The sequence below is a fragment of the Haliotis cracherodii genome, unplaced genomic scaffold (assembly GCF_022045235.1).
Source record: "Haliotis cracherodii isolate W230 unplaced genomic scaffold, xgHalCrac1.p SCAF_12, whole genome shotgun sequence".
Classification (NCBI taxonomy): domain Eukaryota; kingdom Metazoa; phylum Mollusca; class Gastropoda; order Lepetellida; family Haliotidae; genus Haliotis; species Haliotis cracherodii.
Genome location: NW_027266267.1, coordinates 37,852,730 through 37,874,685, shown reverse-complemented (window position 1 = coordinate 37,874,685; position 21,956 = coordinate 37,852,730). Strand labels below are relative to the sequence as shown.

Here is a 21,956-nt window from a genome sequence, read left to right as displayed (position 1 = left end):
GTGCGCCGGATTCGCTCTTCAGAGTTGCGTCCCTTGGGCACGCCAGAAACCTATGATTGTGGGTTCGAATCCCGATTCGTTATGTTTCTAGATTTGTCTAGTTTTGTGTGAGACAGAGTTTACACCGCTTATAACAACATACCAGCAGTAGCATGACTAGAAATGGGCTTTGCACTTTGTACCCATCTGGAGAATTGAAACTAGTGTCTTCGGCTTGTCTGCATCTAGAGCACGGAATATATCAACTGGTGGAGATAACCTAACTTTTATTGAATGCCTTCGTTTGATGGGGGTTTGTTGCGTGACGCCGCTTTCAGCAATATTCCAGCTATGGAGTGGGAAGATGACCAAATGGACAGGCAAGCAGGAGCCAGATGCTGATATCGCATCCCACAAGTGAATGGGTTGTTATTCAGCCTTGGGATCAACAATGTTTACAGGTCTTTACAGCGTTGCCACTACCCCTAGTGTACAGTACATTCACCCTCTGCGCTCAAAAGAACCCACTCGTCCGATGGCTGGTGACCAGATGATGGAAAAACGAATACGTACATACACCCGAAACACAAGTGTCAAACCTTGGTTCAAATGTTCCTCTGCTCACCCAGCAGGGAATGGGTACCCGATATGTGAGGTGGATGTAAAAACCTTCTTGCGCCTGTAGGCAACTTTAATTTGTTTGTATACTCCCCAGGGAGTTGAGAATGATTACTGAAATGCAAACGGTTCCACTGGGGAACACATAAAACCGCATTTGAGCAGAAACTAGCAACTGGATACCTGCGGTATGTAACTGTTGATAATAATAATAATAATAATAATAATAATGACGGCAGTCTGTAAACAATCGACCCAGAACAAGGCCATTCAGTTATTGTCACCATCATCCTCGACCTACGGAAAAAGTATACGATGACATGCATCTGCCAAATCCATTATCCTGAACACCCCCATCCCGTTCGTCGACTCTGAAGTCAAGCATGGGTATGTTAACGTTGTTCCTTTTTTTCATTCATAAAATACTGAAGAATTAAAGAAATATTGTATGCATAATTGTTTTTTAATCAACCATATCATGGCTGTTGTAGATTACAAATAAATGAACATTTACATTTTCACTAAGATTTCACTGGTTGATATGATATTAAGTTCATGCTATTTTGTTCCATTTGAACATACATTTGAACTCCTTTGTTTTGAACTCGGGTATGACGATTCCCCGCTTGTGTCGAATTTTCCATTTGGTCACATCATTTACTTTATTTATAACTATTTTTATCCAGATATGCGGAACTTGGTGTGTGTATTTCGCGGCTGTCTTGAACGCAATGTATAGCGCTAAAGATAAAATAGGTAAAGCTCTTCAAAGACAAGATGAAAAACACTGCTCTCCACAAGTTACAAAGTGTGTCAAATTTAATATTAACACATGAAACTGATAAAAGCACGATAGGGTACGTTGCTCTGTCATCTGGTGGCTGTATCAGACGTTACAGAAACTCCACCACGTGAGCTGTCTTCGTTTAAAACTTTATACGAACTTAACATTCAAATAAAGACCATTAATGTGTACATATTCATTGCATGTGGTTTCACATGTCGTTTTTTCCTGTTTGAACTCCATGATATTGGGTTTACTCTGTTGGCTGGCATGAATATATAAATGTCCGTGATGTAACGGTTTTGCACTAGCGCTAAAATGTGTAGGAAAACGTATAATGTCCATAAGTGATTCACAGTGAGGGTGTCAGGTTTTACGCCGCTTTTACCAAAATTCCAGCAATTTCACAGCGGGGGACACCAGAAATAGATTTCACACATTGTACACATGCAGGGAATCGAACCCGGATCTTCGGAATGACGAGCGAAAGCTTTGATCACTTGGCCACCCCATCACCCCAACACACTGCGCAACGAGTAACTTTCTAATAAAGATCTGCTTCATATATCACTTGAACCAGTATTTGGCCAAAATGACCTTTCAAGAATCACACACTTTCATCATACCACCGAAAATGCATGTGTTGTTAATATTTAGAAAGAAGATAAACGTGAAGGATAAAATGTAATATTTATGAAGATATTTATATGCAAATTATATATAAATGTGTTTGTTGTTAAAAGCAGCACTCAACAATATTCAATCTCTATAACGACGGCCTTTAGATACAGAGTACACCTGAATCAGATTGATATTGTGAGTAACGATCCACATCGTTACAATGACAAGCAATAAATGAACGTTGCCTAGCTTGACCACCATTTGGTCGCCTCTTACTACAAGCAGGGAGCTGGGGATCGTTTCTGACACATAAAACCCAAAGGGAATTGTACATGTATAATTTTTATTATAAGGCCACACTTCATTCAAGAAAGATAAAGGAAAATAAACAAATATAAAACGTCCAAGTAGGTATAATTACAGGGTATATACAGATGCTAGGAATATAGATCAACCGAAAACATACCACTATGACAGGTGGGGGCACGGGTGGCCCAGACGTCTAGGCGCTTCTATACACAGTGTAAAATTGCGCACTTGGGCACTCCTGAGTTCGCTCCAATTTTGTTTCTAGGTTTGGCATCACCAAAAGTGGTAAACGTTCCTACATCAATTCGGGCTTTCCTACCACATTAAGCTGACACGCTATGGAATGACTGGAATATTGTTAAACTCGGCGTTAAACCTTACTCAGTAACTATTACAGGTAAGATACGGTACTTGTATAGATACGTATATTTACATAACACATATTTTCATGTTCATTACGTCTGACTGTTATATACACTACCTACGTTACTTTTTCCAACAATCAATTTCATGGACAGGTTAGCCATTATTAAATTGCGTCTTAATGATGACCCAAAGTTATGGAAATCATCACCCTTTCCGTATATTTCACATTACACTGGTGGTAGTTGCATCAGCATTGGCCAACCTAGGTGTGCCCCTCTTCTTGTTAACAGTTGCATAAAGTTCACAGGGAGGTCTGTTGGTTTTCTGTCCTTCTATCTGTTTCGGGACACTTTCAAGCCTCCCCGTGTGACTGAATGACGCGGCACCGGGGCATGGTTTGAAATCGTCAACTGTTGAATACCCCACAGCAGCAGTTAGGGCAGCTAGGTCTCCTTGTCGGCGACTAGGTTCTGCATTACTTTGGTCCTCAACTGTTTCATAGTAGCCCGTGTCTAAATGTTTAGCTGTGTCTTCTCTCCTTTGGCTAGTTTCTGCTGCTTGTCCGTCAGCAACAGTTAAATATCCTGCAGCGTCAATTGGAAGAGGTAGGTCTCCTTGCATTATACTAGGTGATGCTGCACTTTGGTCCTCAACAGTTTCATAGTAGCCCGTGTCTAAAGGTTTAACTGTGACATCTCCCGGTGCGCCTTTTTCCGCAACACGTCTGTCAGCAACACATGAATATCCCCCAGCGTCCATTGATGCAGACAGGTCATCTTTCCTTGTTTTAGTGTCTAGGACACTGGTGTCGCTAACGGCTGCATAGTTCCCTGTGTCTGCATACGCTTCTGTACAAGTTGGTGAAGTGTCCTTCTTGGATCCTGACCCCTGTGCACCGAGGTCCTCTACGCTGGCGTACGTGTTATGAAGGGGTTCCCTTAACTCCATGTGCGGCGGGTCGGGGCATTCCAACACTGGTGGTACCTTCTGCTGTATGGTCCTCCTTTTGAAGCAGACATGAGCGACGATGATGATGATGGTGATGACGACGGTGACAGCTACTCCAATGATGACCACGGCGTTTGGCGTCCCTGGTGTTATATTTTTGTCAGGTGTGCTTGACGGCGTCCCTGTAAATAAATATTATATATACAACGTATGTCAATACCCATTAAGATGCAACTTGTCGCTGATGTATCAGTAGCCTTTTCTGTTGAGATGTGGTGCTCTGTGGACCCGATGAGCGCCATTACAATTGACTCTTTTAATGCAGGTATTCATAGATCATGCAATTGTGTTTCAGTTATTATCACAAATCTGCAAATGAACATGCTTCACAAAGACCTGTCATTGATCATACTTTCCTCCTGAAGGAGTTATGTTAACTATGAGGAAATAGGGATTTCCCTGACTTATGATTTGGTTCGCGTTTGTGTTACCAAAACTAACAACAACAGGCCACGTGCGTTGTGCCATGTGCACATCGGTATTCACGTTAATACTTACAAAAAGGGAAACGCTTGGCAAACTCCACAACCCAGATTTACACAGTGTGCACACATGGGTTTATTTCAATGTTTTTTTCATACATTGAAGTCACTTTACTTGAAACCGAACATGCGTTGTTTATGTTGAGAAATATGCTTTAAACATATGAATACTAGTACTGCCTCTTTCCCCTTGTACTCACCGTTGGTTACATTACAAGGTAGAGTCGAGCTATGGCCACCGCAGGTGAAGACCAGTTCCGCCTTGAAGTTGGAGCTGGTCTTGTTGATTTTGATGTAAACTGTTTTATCTGTTATATCAGTGACTGTTTCATTTGGGTATTCGTGATAAGTTCTTCCCGTGGATACGTTCAGCTGAACCAGCTCAGAACAGTAATACCCCTGGATGTGTACTGCCAGGGACAGCTCCTCGCCAACGTCGAGCGTCGTGATGTTTACATCGCTTGTTATGAAGCAGGTCGGGAGTTCTGAAACACAAAGTCGCATTACAGGTAGTCTTTACAAGTTAGATACGACATTCAGCCGAAAGGACTTCAACGTGAGATGTTTTCCTTTCATCATTGACAAGAATAGTTTCAATATATATCATAAGCACAAAAATATCAAGTACAATGGAATTCTCAGTATAAAGTATATATGACATCTTGTCAACTATGTCCCCACTTGATAGTACTCCTTCATTTAGTGGCATGACAATATGATGTTGAGGCAAGTTGGTAAATCTCTTTCCATGATCATAAGAAACCTTAAAGCTTGTCTATTGCACGGTTCAGACTATGTTCCGACTATGTCAAACAATAAGGGTGCCAGGTGTTCGCAAAAATGTAAGTGTGCCCTCCCCGGTAACACCCGTCACAAATACATACAAAGGCACGGCAATTGTTCTCCTGTACAAACACTGTGAAAACATGGAATCGCATCAAACATATTGTTGGCTACTGACACGTCTTGTAAATGTCACAATGGCTTGGAAAATATAACGGTTCTTTCTGTACTAGTTCGCGTGTGTCTAAGTACAAAATAAACTGTTGTTATTAATACTTATAATGTTGATAATAAATACAGTATTAACTGCTGAGATTCCCTTGCAATACGCCTATGTGAATAAAATTCATTTTGCAATTTTTAACATGTACCACCAACATGTTACGGGATAGTGTTCGCCATTGTGGAACAGCATACATCCACACTGAGTGATGGGATAGGGTCTATAGTTGCGAGTGTTGGCTTTTCAATCATGTATCTTATCTTGGGTTACTTACTCACAACAGTAAAGTTGCAGGAGAGTGGAGACGAAGGTAGGATAGTACATGTCCATTGGCCAGCATGTGCTTGCTGTACTGCAGGTATGGTGAGGCTACTGTGTGTCAGGTTGATGGTAGACGCCATGTAGTTGCCCATTGTTGTACATGATGAGTTTGATACATTGCAGATGGCGGCAACTTCACCTTGCGATGTCACATAGCCATGGGAAGTTATATTACTTGTTGAGATGCACATCAGATGAGAAGGAGAACCAAGATAACCGACATCCGGACAGATCAGTTCTGGCGAACCTTTTGGCGTAAATATGATCTTCATAAAGATGTGTATGTTCATTATTAGTTGTACTAATTGTAATTGTGTAACATAATACATTAGTATTGATTTGATTGATACTGATAAATTAACATTGATCTATGAATCAGTATATGATTTGGTGTATGGACATAACACAGATATCACATACTAGCTGAATCAGTACAATGCTATGTGTGTAGACATATCACCAAAATAACTTACCGACAGATTCATAAATCATCATCAGAAGAAGTAGCGTCCATTCAGAAATCTGCGTGAGGGGAACCATCGTCTGCGGAACACAAACAGAAACTGTATGAGATCGAATTAATGTGTCTCCTGTAAATATCTAATTTCCACCCTTCTTAAGCACACATTTATTGTGGAACGGGATATATGTCTCCATACCAGTGTGCAGTCTTCAACAGACAAACGATCTTTCCCTGAAACAATTTTGACACCACTATCATAACAATGACAAATGAAACGTTTCCTGAATCACATTTCTTGGTTCGTTACCATATATAGGGTTCCGACCTGCTTCAATTGGGTTCTCCCACAAGAGTAGTCTGCATCACCGAAAAAAACTTAAATTATGTTCAATTCGGTCACTTAGAACTTAGGGTCATAGAGTCAAAACGTAAAATGTCTTCAGACGTTGATTGATTTATGTACGAAATATTCGGGAAAATCATGCAGCGTGAGTGAGCTATTGCAAGTTAATGTCTGAAACACTTTCATAAATGATTAAGCAATGTTTACTGGTGTTTAAACAGGTTTATATCATCCAATGCCTCAGTAGTGCTGTCAGTGAAAACCTGTTGATGTCGGATGCAATTCCCAATTATACTTGTGCCATATGTCCCCGTGGTTTTTTTCCCGGCGAACAATTGACTTCCATTTCTTTGTGACGGGTGGAACCGTTGGGGCAGGATACGCTCGCCGTTTTGCAAACACCTTGCATCGTAACTATTTGCTAGAGATTTATAGACACGTGCTTATGATAGAGTCGGAATCGCACAATGGACTTTGGACAGTTGTTTCTTTTGGTTACGGAAAAAAATCTGTTTTTATTCACAATTGAAGTATCCTTTAATCTTTAATGATGAATAGAGAATAAATACAATGTGATTCTTAACATATCTAAAAATTCTAATTCTAGTGTGTTACTGCGAAACAAGCCTAAGAGATTGCATTAATTTATTGAAATGGTATTTTTGTAGTAAAGCACTGAATCACATCATATATGCCGAAAACTGTTTAAAAAGTTCATTTAAAAAATAGCAGCATTGCATAAAAGAAAGAAAAACCCATTATATTTTGGAAATCGAAGAGATTGCATTAATTTATTGAAATGGTATTTTAGTAGTAAAGTACTGAATCACATCATGTATTCCGAAAACTGTTTGGAATGTTCATTTTTAAAAAAAATAGCAGCATTGCATAAAAGCAATAAAACCCACTTATACTTTTAAGAAATATCTAGTGAAACATTTCTTAGTCAAATATATACTGAAAGCATGTATTTGTGAATCACTATTAAATAGTGTCGATGCTTGGGTTTCCTGAAAAGATGGAGAGTGATAGACACATGCTCATAAAATAGTCAAAATAGTAAAATGGCTTAGAACTTTGCAATTGATGTTCACGACATTCACCCTACAAGATGACGAGAGAATAAATACGAGAATGATATTCTTAACATATTTAACAAGAGACATTTTCAGTGTGTTACAAGGAAACAAAATTCACAAACTTACCCCAGGGTGTAAACTACAAATTGCTTTAATTCACTGAGATGGTAATTTAGAGATATTCCATTGTGCGGCACCGAATCACTGTCAATTAGTGATAATACCAGGTTTTCGCAGGAAAGTGAGCGAAATCCATAACTTGAGTTGCATTGAAAGGATGATACAACTGATGAACAATTACTCACAATGTCCTTTCCCTGTGTGTGGTGGATCAGTTTCCACTTGGTCTATTGAGAAGGAGCGTAATTTATGATCATTATATGTCCTTGTTTCGAGGTCGAAACAAGGAAATAAAGAGGATCTGGGCTTCATCTAGGGTAAGCTGTTATGATCACGTGGCCCTTAGTGTGTCTCTCATTCGTGACCGACTCTTGTTGTTCCGGGACAAGCGAATAGCGACTCGTGAACCTCTCGTGGCCATTTTGCGACTGGGTAGAGCCGAAGCGCAACCGGGTATACGGAAAGTGGCGAGTGATGACGAATGGTGTGTCCCTATGAAGACGATGGCGCTCAACACATGTGCTGGACTTGTATCTTTACAACATATCTATTCCTCACAAAATAAAACCCATATGTTACAAACAAACACCAGATGGTTATTGCCCATATTGTTATGCCCAACTATGTTTGATGAAATTTGTTGTTTAAATGACTAACTTGTGAATATATAAACGTTGCGACATTATATTTTAACATTATGTTTCTAGGTTTGTCAGCACCATACCCGTGAGTGAGTGAGTGAGTGAGTGAGTGAGTGAGTGAGTGAGTGAGTGAGTGAGTGAGTGAGTGAGAAATCTGTGTGGGGGTAACGAGCGAGCGAGCGAATGAGTGCTACGTCGAATTAAGGAGCATTTCTGCAATATCACGGCGGGGACACCAAATCTGGGCTTCACAAATTGTATCCATGTAGTCAGTCGAACCCAGGCCTTCGGCGTGAGGAGAAAACGATTTAAACCACCAGGTTACCCAACCGCCCCCTTTTTATAACGCACAATACCAATGAAGTATATCTGACATATATTTGTTCCATTGTATACAATAAACCACACCTTTAGCAACATGCAAGCATTATTACGGCGGGGGAAACCAGAGGAGCTTCACACATTTTACCCATGTGGTAAAACGAACATGGGCGTTCAACATGAGGAGCCAACCCATTTCCAACGAAGGCCCAGCCCCTGTACATTACAATACCAACTAACTAACATTACAGTTGGATTTCCCTTTGTTGTTTAGCTCTGCACTTACCAATATTTTCAAATAGTTGAGTCAGGATCAGACAAACCAGTGACTGAGATTTTGAGGAACGCCCCACGACTTTGGGACATGATGGCACGTAATGAACCACGTCACCGAGCCTCATCACCAAATCCGCTATATTGCCCCATCAGGCTTCGGTTGTTGGGAAACCAGGATTGGATCGCCATGCTGGAATATTATAGAGGGGTATTAGCAACTGCCAGCATTCCCCTCGAGGCCCTCGAAGAAACTGCAACGGGGGTTAAATTGCTCACGAATAGTTCTTTCTTTTTTCGTTCTTATAAAACGAGACCGCCAACGTAGTTTATGTGGTTTGACGGGACATGAGAGCGTCATTCAAAAAGACGTAAAAAGAGAGTACTTTGTGTTTCCTCATCCGGCACTCGGATTTAAGGGTATGAAACAAGGACTGTTCAGTCAGCATACTGTGTTTGTGTGTGGGTGAGTTGGGGTGTGTTGGGGGGTGAGGGTGGGGGGGAGTAGTCATGTTGGAGTTAAAGTTTCGCTGCTTCAAAACAGGCATCAGTCCGGCCCAGTTCTGGTCCGTCACAATACGTATACCCATCTTTGAGTGTTAATACAAATGAATACAGATCTACACACAATCAATGTATCAAGTGCATTTTTTTCAATATTATTTTTCGATCGCCACATGTGACTGATTCACTATAGCTAAAACATTAGCGTCTTCATTTCCTGGTGGAAACTTTTGACACATCATAGTTTACCCAAAATCATTACTGTGAATATCATCAGACCACAGTCCAAAGTCAACAGTCCTCAAAACAATAGAAACGACTTAACCTTTCCATTTCACAAGAAATATATTAAAACAGAGTCGGTTGTACGATTCTGACTATGCCATGAACCGTGTGTTCGCAAACAGTTCAGCGAATCCGAATGCAAATCCATGTTATTTGTACACCTGAAAAATAACACGGGGACATGTGGTACAAGTGAAAATAAGGAATTGTATCAAACATCTTTTTTTGTGACTGATCCGTCAAGTTTCACCTTGATCAATGTCACAGTAAATCACAACGGTGGTTATGGTACTTAACACGCAAGAGTACGTGAACCCAAGTTAAGCTGGTCCTTCCAATTAGTGGGCCGCATGTACGTCGCCACTCTATGAGGAAACAGCTTCTATCATGCAAATGATATTGGTTTATCAAAAAACTGTATGGATTAAAAAAGATGAATTTATTCATTCGGGAAGCAATTACATTAAATCGATTATTTCTTTTCAGAATAACTGATGATGAATAAACATCTCGAAAGTCTTGTTGAAATCGTGATGAAATATTCAAAGGAAGTGCGTGGGTCAGTGTGGGTTAGAGTCGATTTGAAACTTGTTCTTAGTTTATTAGTTATATGGCGTGCGAGCTCAATGTGGGAGGAAAGAGATACAGATATGAACTATTTATCACTTCTGTGGAACGTGTGATGGAGGAGATGAATATTGATATGGAATAAAGTGTCAAGAACATCTCCATAGATCATAAAATTGTAGACCGCCTCCGTGGTCTGGTGGTAGAGCGCCCGCCCGATGAGCGGAAGGGCCAGAGTTCGTCATACCAAAAGGGTGCTTGTTGTTACCCTGCCTGGCGCTCGGCATTAAGGAGCTAAACAAGGACTGGTCGGCTCGAAATTAGAATACTCATTGGGCGAGCATTGTAAATCGGAGTGGCGGTCGGCTAGCCCAGTGGTTGAAGCGTTCGCTCGTCACGCCGAAGACCCAGGTTCGAATCACGACATGGGTACAATGTGTGAATCCCAATTTCTGGTGTTCCCCGCTGTGATATAGTTGGAATATTGCTAAAAGCGACGTAAAACCATACTCACTCACTATAAATTGCATTGGCATCAGAAGGTGGAGTCACGGCTTGTTTACTCATGATTTGGTTAAATGGTTCTTAACGGATAAGTACAACAGCCTGGCAATTGCTACGATCAGTATCCACAAATTTTGACTAAGCCAAGTTGTGGTCTTTTCTTATGAATTCAAGAGCCAGGAAACAATACTCCCTATTATACCGGGAAGTGCAGATGCGGTTTTAAACGAGCTTTCCCAGTGCTTCTCCTAATGCTTTTTTTAATGCTTTTTTATCCACTCTTTTACACCATCTTTATCACTAGGCGGTGTTGGTGGTCCGCTGCCACTGGATAACATGAGAGTCAAAGTCGATATAATAAATCCCAATGTGGTTAAAATACTGGCAATGGTTATCCCCTGTTTTCTGAACAATGTTTTACTTTCATTGGCCAGTGTAGTATCATCGTTGAGGACTTGAACAATAGCTTCTCGAATTCGACTTATTTGTGAACGAAGTGCCTTTCTATTACTCGAAGTTGCTTCGATGCGGGCCGATCTTTCGTCTTCTAAGTTACGCAATCTTTCTGCAACACAGCATCAACTGAATATATTGCCTGCCTGTTCAAGTTTTATTTTCTCATAAGCTATATGCTTGTCGAGTTTGGATAGCTTTGCTATATTATTGATGAGTTCTCCCCGCATTGTTTGCATTGCCTTGTCAAGACCTCGTATTTCCCTAATACTGAACTCTGAGGATGGTACTTGCAATTGTAACGTGGAATTATCGTAGTATGTATCCAAGATTTCTCCGAGTCCGTCCGAGGCCAGCTTTGAGCTTTCTTCCAAATTATCTATTTCAGTACACACGGCCCGATGAACCTTAGAAGTTTCGCAGAAAGTTTTTCTTGTGAGTAGTCTACGAAACCTAATTCATTACGAACAGTGTTGATGCCATGTTTACTGGCTATGGTAGACAAGGCTAGGTGCTTACGAGTACGAGAATTCATAAGATCAATATCCGTAGAGCCACGCAGTCACAATATTCCTTTACTGTCTATCGTAAACTTTGAATAGTCACGACCTATATGAGTTTCTTTAAAGGCATCGTAATAATCATTAAGGGTTATTGCAAAAGTTCATCGTTCAGATTAGTAAAGCTGGATTCATCAGTACCCTCTTCCATGGTACTCGGATTAGCAAAGTCATCTAGATTAAAATCTTCCATTTTTATATCAAACATCAGGTTACATAATTTCAATATAACAATGTCTTCGCAAGTTAAACCCACAATGTAGACTTCGGGATCCATTAGGGTTCAAAGCAATTCGTCAGTCTGTAACTATAACTAATAACCCGAGTACCATTGATCAGAATCAAACACTTCTGGTTCGCTTTCCTAATCTCGGCGCACATGATGTGTTAGTTCCAGGAACTGCATGACAATCATTTACAATCAGTTTGAATTCCACCGACGCTAGCAGAGAGCTCGTTCAGAACATAGGTCGTGCGATTGTTAAGAAAATCACGATTAAAATTAGCAGCAATGAAGTTTTGAATACCAACGTATTTGTAATCAGAACAAATTGAGACTGCATGTAGGTGCTGATAGTGGTGATAATACTGTTGCTGATCCATTAGGCAACCGATTCTATATTCTGCTCGACTTTGAATTACTAGATAGTCACATGCCCTTCTATCAAGCATCCCTAGGCGATAGGTTAGAATACAAACTCACTTTCAATGACAACAGCAGAGTAATCAGTAACCAGTATACTGGAAGTTTAGCCATTTTGTATGATTGCGTGCTCTGGCACGGAAAGATCACCAGAAACAAAAGAGATACGACGTGGAATATCAGTCGAAACGTTCCCGCTAGATCGTTGAAGGGTATTTTAATGTTGTTCGAGGACCCCTCTGAAGCATTTGCAAGAGATACCGAGAAATTCTAAAACCCCAAGATTACAAAAGTAGAATTGACTATCGAGGGCGTTCCTAATCTACTATATAGTCAAGGTATGCGAGCATATCAACAGTGGGATGAAAATAAAATACTCTCTTCTATAGAATTAACCGCAGAAGTTAACACGGTCGTGAAAGATCTTTCTCTCGGGGGGGTGTTGATTGCTGACTTCCTTACCACGAAGTATGCACTATGGCTCGACATGCAAACCACGGACGATGACCAACTACACGGCATTGGGCGGAGAATAGAAAATGCTAGTGAGGGCATTACTATACAGATAAAGAAACTCCAGGAAGCGGCTGGTAAATTAAACTTACATTTGCATGTGATTATGGACGCGCAACTTAATATACAAAATGGAAGATTCGTGCAAGCGATCTGTTAATAATCTTTTACCTAAAGAACTGCACTGCGCTATCATCTACAGGCAAACAGGTTGTGGAAAAACAACTTTCATTCAAGACAGTTTACAAAGTCCTTTTAAGGGATGTTTTCGACCATATTATTATTCTGTGTCCGACTGTATGCTTTAATAAAACATACCTATTGAGAGATTGGGTAATGAATGATCCTGGGGTGCACAGAGCTGATCCGGGCGATCGTTTACAAGACTGTTTACGAGTGTGTCACGAAAAATACAAAGGAGAATCAACCCTTTTCATAATAGACGACTGCAGTGCGAGTAAAGAACTTACCAAAAAGAAAGATATGCTTTCATATTTAGCATTCTCCGGTCTGCATACTCAACATAGCGTTTGGGTACTTACTCAAAAATACAACTCTGTCCTGAAAGATCTCAGAGAGTAGACCAAATTGGTAGCCCTGTTTCATTGCAAGACTGAGATTCGTTTGAGGAATGTCTACGCGAAAATGATGTTATTTATACCAAGCATGAACGGGATAACGTCAGAAAACTGTTGGCAGAAATGAAGCATTGTAAACTGGTATAAAAACCGATCAACCAGCTGCTTATGCAATTGCTTAACAAAATAGCAAAAATAGCAATATTATAGCAAAAATAGCAACTGCTGAGCAAAAATATAGCAAATAGAGCAACTGCTAAGCAAAAATATAGCAAAAATAGCAACTGCTAGGCAAAAATAAAGCAAAAGTAGTAAAATTATAGCAAAAGTAGCAAAAATATAGCAAAAATATAACAAAAATAGCAACATTATAGCAAAAATATAGCAAAAATACGATAAATTGAACATTAGCGGTTATTATGCAATAATGTGATTTGAAATCCTCATTCTTTCGCAGCAGTTTATCATTACAGGCTGTATTGGATATGCCATATTCCATTATGTTAGACTTAGGTATTGCATTATGGAATGCGACAAACTTATCAAACAAATGCTCAAAGAACCTGATAAACATGCAGAAGAACATACAGATAAATCTTTAGATAAACATAGAGAAAGACTCGCTGTTTTGGTAGCCAGTGGAAAATGCTCCCAATATTTGGGGGAAAATTATACCATAGAAAAAAAAGATAACATGACAGATGAGGAAATTAAAAAACTGTACACCCGTTACGAGTCTAGACTGGGAGCTACCATGACTAAAACAATAGGTTCAGCTATGTTACAACTATACACAGTCGGAGCTAGTAGGTTTCTTCCTATCCCGGCAGAACATCACATGTATTTATGTGAATCTCTCAAGAAAGACCCATTCATTGAACACTCAATAAGCGCAGTAAGCTGTGAGTTTTATCATAGATATGGAATGTTCTTAGTTCCAGTAACCACAGCTTTAATAATGGCTAGATATTGTCAATTTAAACATAAGTGCCCACTTGCTAATAATGGAGACTCAAGTGACACCACAGATTGTGGAAAGACAATTGTAACATGTGAACGAGGAAATAACCCAGATTGTGAAATCACAACAAGTGAATGAGGAAATACCAGCGATTGCGAAATCACAAGCCAGGGTGACAAAGATTCATTTTAAAGTCGTAGCTGGTAGGAAGGGTGTGCTAGCGAGGAAGGCGAAACTAATACATAACTCAAATCTTGAACATAGTCGTCCGATTAATACTTGGGCTCCCTATGCACTAGGGTTTGTTGCTATAGCAGTAGTACGGTTGTTTTATAAGAGAAAACGTCACCCCTGATTACACAACAACAAGTTCAATTAGAGGTAAGCCCTCATATAATGTTATAATGACTACTCCAGTTAAAGACGGTAAAATGTTGGTAAACGCAACTTATCATTCAGTGGATGTCAGCGGCTTGGCCATTGCCTATGCTCGTATGGCTAAAATGATTACTAAAGCCACACTACCAAAGCTAGATTTTAATGGTTATGACATCGGTATGATGGTTGTTGATATTGGATTGGCAAGGTATGCTAATCAAACAAGAGCTTATCCCAGAAGACATAATGAAGTAATTAAACATTTGAATATTTTATATTATTCAGCATTTGCACATTTTATATTCATATAAATATAGCAACAATTGCGATGATGGTCAGTGGAGCTATTGTTAATGCTCTAGATTTTTCGGGGAGTATTTTTATATTTTCTAGTATGAGAGGAGAGGAGCAGAAAAGACATGATAAAGCATTAGAACTCGAAGCAGCTCAGTCACAATGGGCCAGAAATAAGATGTTGAGATTAGATTTTATCAATGATGAACTCCGTAAAAAAAGGACATTCAATTCAAACATTTAAGGATGTTGAATCTGCCATGCACAAATACTTCCTTGTTCATAGAAATAATTTTGACCCAATAAGTCAGTTTTATTCACCGTCAGAGGCTCAGAAAGACCGCGAGATAGTATTTATAATGTTTGGGTTTTCAGTCATTGCTATTTTTAGCTACACAATGACTAAACATAAACCATGATCTATGTCTCCCTGCCTGCTAATCTATAAATAGCACTGACTGGCTGTTCAAGTATGTCAGGCTGACTGTTGTCTACTTTTAGCTACACATAAGCTATGAGCTATGTAACGAGGACAACTATGACTCACCAGTGGAGATGTGATTTACCATTTACACAAATGATATGATAGATGTAGAACCATGGATTTATGCAGATTTACACTCATGGGAAAGCCGATTCAATGCAACTGACATTGTGTGGTCGTGCAGGTGGGATCCACTCTGATTACATCTGAGAATACGTATTTAGCTAAAGGAAAAACAACTATTTAGTGATTTGACTCATTTTGCATATATCATTAAACCACAATGGTTTTTGTGAGAGAGTTGTAGGCTTTGGCAAAACAACGTGGTCTACATGGATATTCTCGAATGAGAAAAGCTGAATTGATTGATTTACTCGGTTTGGAATACAACAAACCCCACACTCAAACTCAAAGCTCAAGCGAAAAAAAGTGGGCTGAGAGGTTTTTCTCGAATGAGGAAAGCTGAATTGATTGCTTTACTAGATAATAATCAACCCCATGATGTTGATAAAAATAATCAACCAGTTGATGAGTTAAAATTTGTACCCACAACCAACGCAGATAAATATTTAAGAGGTTGGAAGATGGATATTAATTCCAAAATGGATGTTAATGATGTTAAGCCCATCGTATCAAGCAAAATTAATGAGGAGTTAGATGTTTTATATAGTATAAAATACCAGCTGACGGTTAAAATGTCATTGAGTAAAAGTGACGCAGATGATAGCACTGAATATACCGAACCTTATTTCAAGAAGTTATAACCGAATCTGATACTATGAGCACATCAGTAGATATATCAATTCAGAGGATACAAGAAACTTTAGAACGCTGGACTAATAGAGGTTCTGGTTGGGATGTGGATAAAATCAATAGTTTATATTTAGATACAGCAAATTATATGCCTTTCAAAAACGGATCTTATATAGATTCAGAATGATGACAAAATCCCTTAGACAAACATCCGTATAGACCTTTTGGCTATCCCCAAAACGCTGGACTAATAGAGGTTCTGGTTGGGATGTGGATAAAATCAATAGTTTATATTTAGATACAGCAAATTATATGCCTTTGAAAGACGGATCTTATATAGATTCAGAATGATGACAAAATCCCTTAGACAAACATCCGTATAGACCTTTTGGCTATCCCCAAAACGACGGACTCAACCTTGATGGTATAGACAAATATCAATATACGTTGATAAACGGTTTAAGCAGACTATTACATGATCAAACAAAATATAAGGGAAAGAAATATTTCTGTGAAAGATGCCTACATGGGTACACCGACAAGATCTATTAGAAGCACATAAAGAAGACTGCAGAGTTGTTGGACAGACTGCTATCAGGATTGATATGCCTAAAGAGCGGAAAAATGTATTAAAATTTGAACATTATTGTAATCAAATGCCAGTACCGTACTTAATTTATGCTGACTTCAAAGCACTTATCAAACCTATAGAAAATACAGTCTGAAGCCATCAAGATAGTTTTACGAACAATACTCAAGAACATATTCCTTGTGGGTTTGGATATATAGTTGTAAGGTATGATGGGAAAACAAAACCGCCCGTGATTTACAGAGGTCCCGAAGCAGCGGGAAAGTTCCTAGAATATCTACAAAACGAAGAGAGAACAATTAGGGAAAAGTTATCATGTAAGAAACCCGTGTGTATGACGAGGAATAATTGGAGGGCCTATAAGAAGTCAACGAGTTGTCATGTTTGTAATAAACCCCTGAATGGGGATTCTGTAAGAGATCATTGCCACGTCACGGGAAATTATCGGGGAGCCGCGCATAATGAGTGTATCTCATCTCATTATGCAAGCTATCTCAAAGACCGATAGCAGCTTAATGTGTATTCCTAACAATATGGAAAAATAAATATAATCATTCTCCTTGACTAAAACTATACATTATACGGACAAGGATGGGAAAGCCAGAATAAAGCAAAGTAATGGGCTTAGATTTATAGACTCTGTACAGTTTCTGTTATCTTCCCTGGACAATTTAGCTAATGCGAACAATCCAGATGACTTTGCAATAACAAATCAATATATCGATCGGATAACACGTCATTTGTTGCAGAGAAAAGACGTGTATCTTTAAGAATATATGGATGATTGGCCTAGATTCAACAAAACTAAATTACCACAGCTTGAAACATTCTATAGTAACTTAACAGAATCTAAAATAACCGATGCCGATTATGAACATGCTCTGACGGTGTGGGATAAATTGGGTTGTTAGAATTTAGGCGATTAACACGATCTGTACTTAAAAACCGATGTGCTGTTACTCGCTGATATATTGAGATATTTAGAAAGACATGTTTAAAACAAGACGGCTTGGACCCGGCATGGTACTTTTCCAGTCCCGGACTATCGTGGGATGCATTGTTGAAGAAGACCTGTGAAGAACTAAAATTACTCACAGATTACTATATGCACTTGTTTCTTGAGAAAGGATTAAGAGGTGGTATATCGATGGTTGCGAAAAGCTATTGTAAGTCTAGTAATAAATTAGAGGAAGGATATGATCTTAGTAAACCCGACACGCACATATTATATCTCGACGCCAAACAATTTGTACGGATTGGCTATGATTTAACCTTTACCCACAGCTAGTTTTGAGTGGGTCGATGTGAAAAATATTGATGTAAATGATATCCCCTCAGATTCCGATAAAGGGTACATACTAGAAGTTGACTTCCACTAGCTCCTTAAAGTTTAATGGTGAATAAAGATTGGATGTCGGAATATCAACACTCCTTGATGGGTAATACTAGGTTACCTAACGTAGAAAAAGTCGCACCAAATTTGATAGATAAGGCCAAATATATAGTTCACTCCACAAATCTCCAGTTATATCTATAGTTAGGTATGAAACTAAAGAAAATACACAGAGTTCTGAAGTTTGATCAAAGCCCTTGGATGGAGCCCTATGTAAGGCTGAACACAGATTTAAGAAAGATAGCTTCCAGCGATTTTGAAAATAATCTATATAAGCTCATGTATAACTCAGTATTTGGTAAAGCTATGGAGAATCTAAGGAAGTGTGTAAATGTTAAATTAGTCAGGTCTAATGAGGAAGAAAGACTTATAGCCAGTCCTGCTTTTAACAGAAGAATGATATATGATAATGACTTAGATGCACTACATATGCAGAAAAGTAATATAAAATTCAACACACCTGTGTACGTTGGTATGAGTATTATTGACTTGTCAAAACACTTAATGTATGACTTTTATGACAACGATACGGCGATACATGCGAGGTGTTATATACAGACACAGATTCTTTGTTGATGGAAATGCAAACCGAGGATGTGTATAAAGATATGGCAGAAAAACTAGATATTGAAAATCGTCTCCCAAAAATGCGACCACTGGCCCCTAGCCAAAAATGCGACTCAATATGAATGCGAAGTCCCCCCTCCTCTCAAGCGTCAGTAGATTTCTATCTAAAGAAAACGTCCTCTGTCAGGTTAACAGGAGAATCCTCACCTGATTCTAATCTTACATTAATACATTGTTACAAGTGCTGCTCAATAAACAGTGGTGTTGAATACATAGTTGTTTGTTTTCAGCATATGTCTAAGTTGGTATTCCTGCTATCCAAAATGTCTTATTTTTATATAAATGCAATGTCTAATAATGTGCGCGAAGGCCTTTCGCATTTTTCGCATTTATTTCACACTCACATTCATTTCAAGATTTACAGTATGTACGACACGAGCGATTACCCAAAAAATATTCCACTGAACAGCCTAGTAAATAAAAAGGCGTTAGGTAAGATGAAGTATGAAAGTGCTGGGACCCCTATAGCGGAGTATGTCGCATTAAGACCTACAGTGTAAGATATATTCTATAAACAAGTCTGATAATGGAGAGATAAGAAAAGCTAAGGGTGTTAAGAAGTATGTGGTCAAAAAGCATATAAGGATGGTGTAACTACCTATGCTTATGGTTATGGTGGTGATACTGTATCGTTGGGAACTATGAGCAACTCTTCTTGTACAAATGACCTGCCCAGTCCATAACCAATCGACTTATGTTATATGTCTTAAGGGACCAAATCGGATCTGTTTCGCGACGTAGGCCTCCTTTGAGTTCACCGGGCTGGTATAAATATCTTACATTTACTCTATCCGGAAGTTTTTTTTGTTTGCCTCTCCTCGGTGCTGAAGATTCGGAAGTCACGGATTTCATTTTAATCGCATCTGATGGTTTCTTCCCGATTAATCTCTTAACTTCATTATTCAGCGCTGATACAACAGCTGATAATCGTGTCACCAATTCGGTTGATCTTAATCCTTCCGATTTCATTTCGATCCCATACTGATAGCCAAACAAACGTTCCGCTAATGTTCGGTTAAATCTTTCAACGATAGCTTGACTACAGTGGGCCTCTTTTTTACCACGACTTATTTCGACATCGTGCTTTGTTAATAGTTTAGTTACTGATCCCATAAACTCGCGACCAGGATCTACTTGAAATAGCTTAGTTGTCTGCGTTTATATATGCTACTGAGTGCATTGGCTACTTCTGCTGAATCTTTCGAGGTTAATGGCTCAGCCTCCTTGTATCGACTAGCCACATCCAAGCGTATTTATACGTTTTGCGTCTTACCTTATCATGGGGAAGAAACAAGAGATCAGCCTGATGAACTTCAATCGTTGTAAAAATATCAAACTTCTTCCTCGGTATAAAACGCGGTGTTGGTAAGTATATTTGCCACATCGCTTGTTTCTTTAACCAGTCCTTGGCCACATCTTTAGATTCCTTTGCCGCGGTGGCTAATTTTTGTATTGCTCCTATACCTTTACAATATCCTCGTAAGCTATAGTAAATCTTATTCATTATTAATCAATATTGATGTTTCTTTTAATACGACTCATGACGGTGGTTGAATCGCATCATCGTTTATGCATAAGAAATCCATGTGTAGTAGCAGTGTAGGTATATAAATCTGAATACAGTGGAAGTGGTCCAGAACCCCTATTACCTATACTACTCTCGCATCAGTGACTGCAGGTATGGTGAGGCTACTGTGCGTCTGGTGGATGGGAGGTGTTGTTCTGCAGTTATGTTGAGACTGCTGTGTGTCTGGATGATGGTAGATATTGTACTGCAGGTATGGTGATGGTACTGTGTGTCTGGTTGATGGTAGATGTTGTACTGCAGGTATGGTGAGACAGCTGTGTGTCTGGTTGATGGCAGATGTTGTACTGCAGGTATGGTGAGGATACTGTGTGTCTGGTGGATGGCAGGTATTGTACTGCAGGTATGGTGAGGATACTGTATGTCTGGTGGATGGCAGGTGTTTGACTGCAGGTATGGTGACGGTACTGTGTGTCTGGTTGATGGTAGATGTTGTACTGCAGGTATGGTGAGGATACTGTATGTCTGGTGGATGGCAGGTGTTGTACTGCAGGTATGGTGAGACAGCTCTGTGTCTGGTGGATGGCAGGTGTTTGACTGCAGGTATGGTGATGGTACTGTATGTCTGGTAGATGGCAGGGGTTGTACCGCAGACATGGTGAGACTGCTGTATGTCTTGTTGATGGTAGATGTTGTACTGCAGGTATGGTGAGACTGCTGTGTGTTCCGTTGATGGCAGGTGTTGTACTGCAGGTATAGCGAGGCTACAGTGTCTCTGGTTGATGGTAGATGTTGTACTGCAGGTATGGTGATGGTACTGTGTGTCTGGTGGATGGCAGGTGTTGTACTGCAGGTATGATGAGGCTACTGTGTGTCTGGTATATGACAGGTGTTGCACTGCAGGTATGGCGACACTGCTGTGTGTCTGGATGATGGTAGATCTTGTACTACGGGTATCATGAGACTGATGTGTGTCTTATCGATGGGAGGTGTTGTACTGTAGGGATGGTGAGACTGCTGTGTGCTCGGTGGATGGTAGGTGTTGTACTGCAGGTATGGTGATGGTACTGTGTGGGGGAGATGGCAGATGTTGTACTGCAGGTATGATGAGGCTACTGTGTGTCTGGTGGATGACAGGTGTTGTACTGCAGGTATGGCGACACTGCTGTGTGTCTAGATGATGGTAGATCTTGTACTACAGGTATCATGAGACTGCTGTGTGTCTGGTGGATGGCAGGTGTTGGACTGCAGGTATGGTGAGGCTACTATGCGTCTGGTTGATGGTAGATGTTGTACTGCAGGTATGGTGAGGATACTGTATGTCTGGTGGATGGCAGGTGTTGTACTGCAGGTATGGTGAGACAGCCCTGTGTCTGATGGATGGCAGGTCTTTGAATGCAGGTATGGTGATGGTACTGTGTGTCTGGTAGATGGCAGGGGTTGTACTGCAGACATGGTGAGACTGCTGTATATCTTGTTGATTGTAGATGTTGTACTGCAGGTATGGCGACACTGCTGTGTGTCTGGATGATGGTAGATCTTGTACTACAGGTATCATGAGACTGATGTGTGTCTGATGGATGGCAGGCGTTGTACTGTAGGGATGGTGAG

The 21,956-nt window shown here is 39.9% G+C and overlaps 1 protein-coding gene across 1 annotated transcript; it reads right to left on the bottom strand.

The window, feature by feature from the left end:
* Positions 1-2,899: 2,899 nt before the first annotated feature.
* Positions 2,900-7,566, bottom strand: LOC139457858 (uncharacterized). The gene is made up of 5 exons (XM_071239207.1): positions 7,506-7,566; positions 5,968-6,037; positions 5,448-5,741; positions 4,368-4,652; positions 2,900-3,807 (listed from the first exon to the last, which is right to left on the bottom strand). Exons 2-5 carry the CDS (start codon positions 6,032-6,034, stop codon positions 2,900-2,902), a joined length of 1,554 nt encoding a protein of 517 aa, XP_071095308.1. The 5' UTR covers positions 6,035-6,037; positions 7,506-7,566.
* Between the last annotated feature and the right edge of the window lie 14,390 nt (positions 7,567-21,956).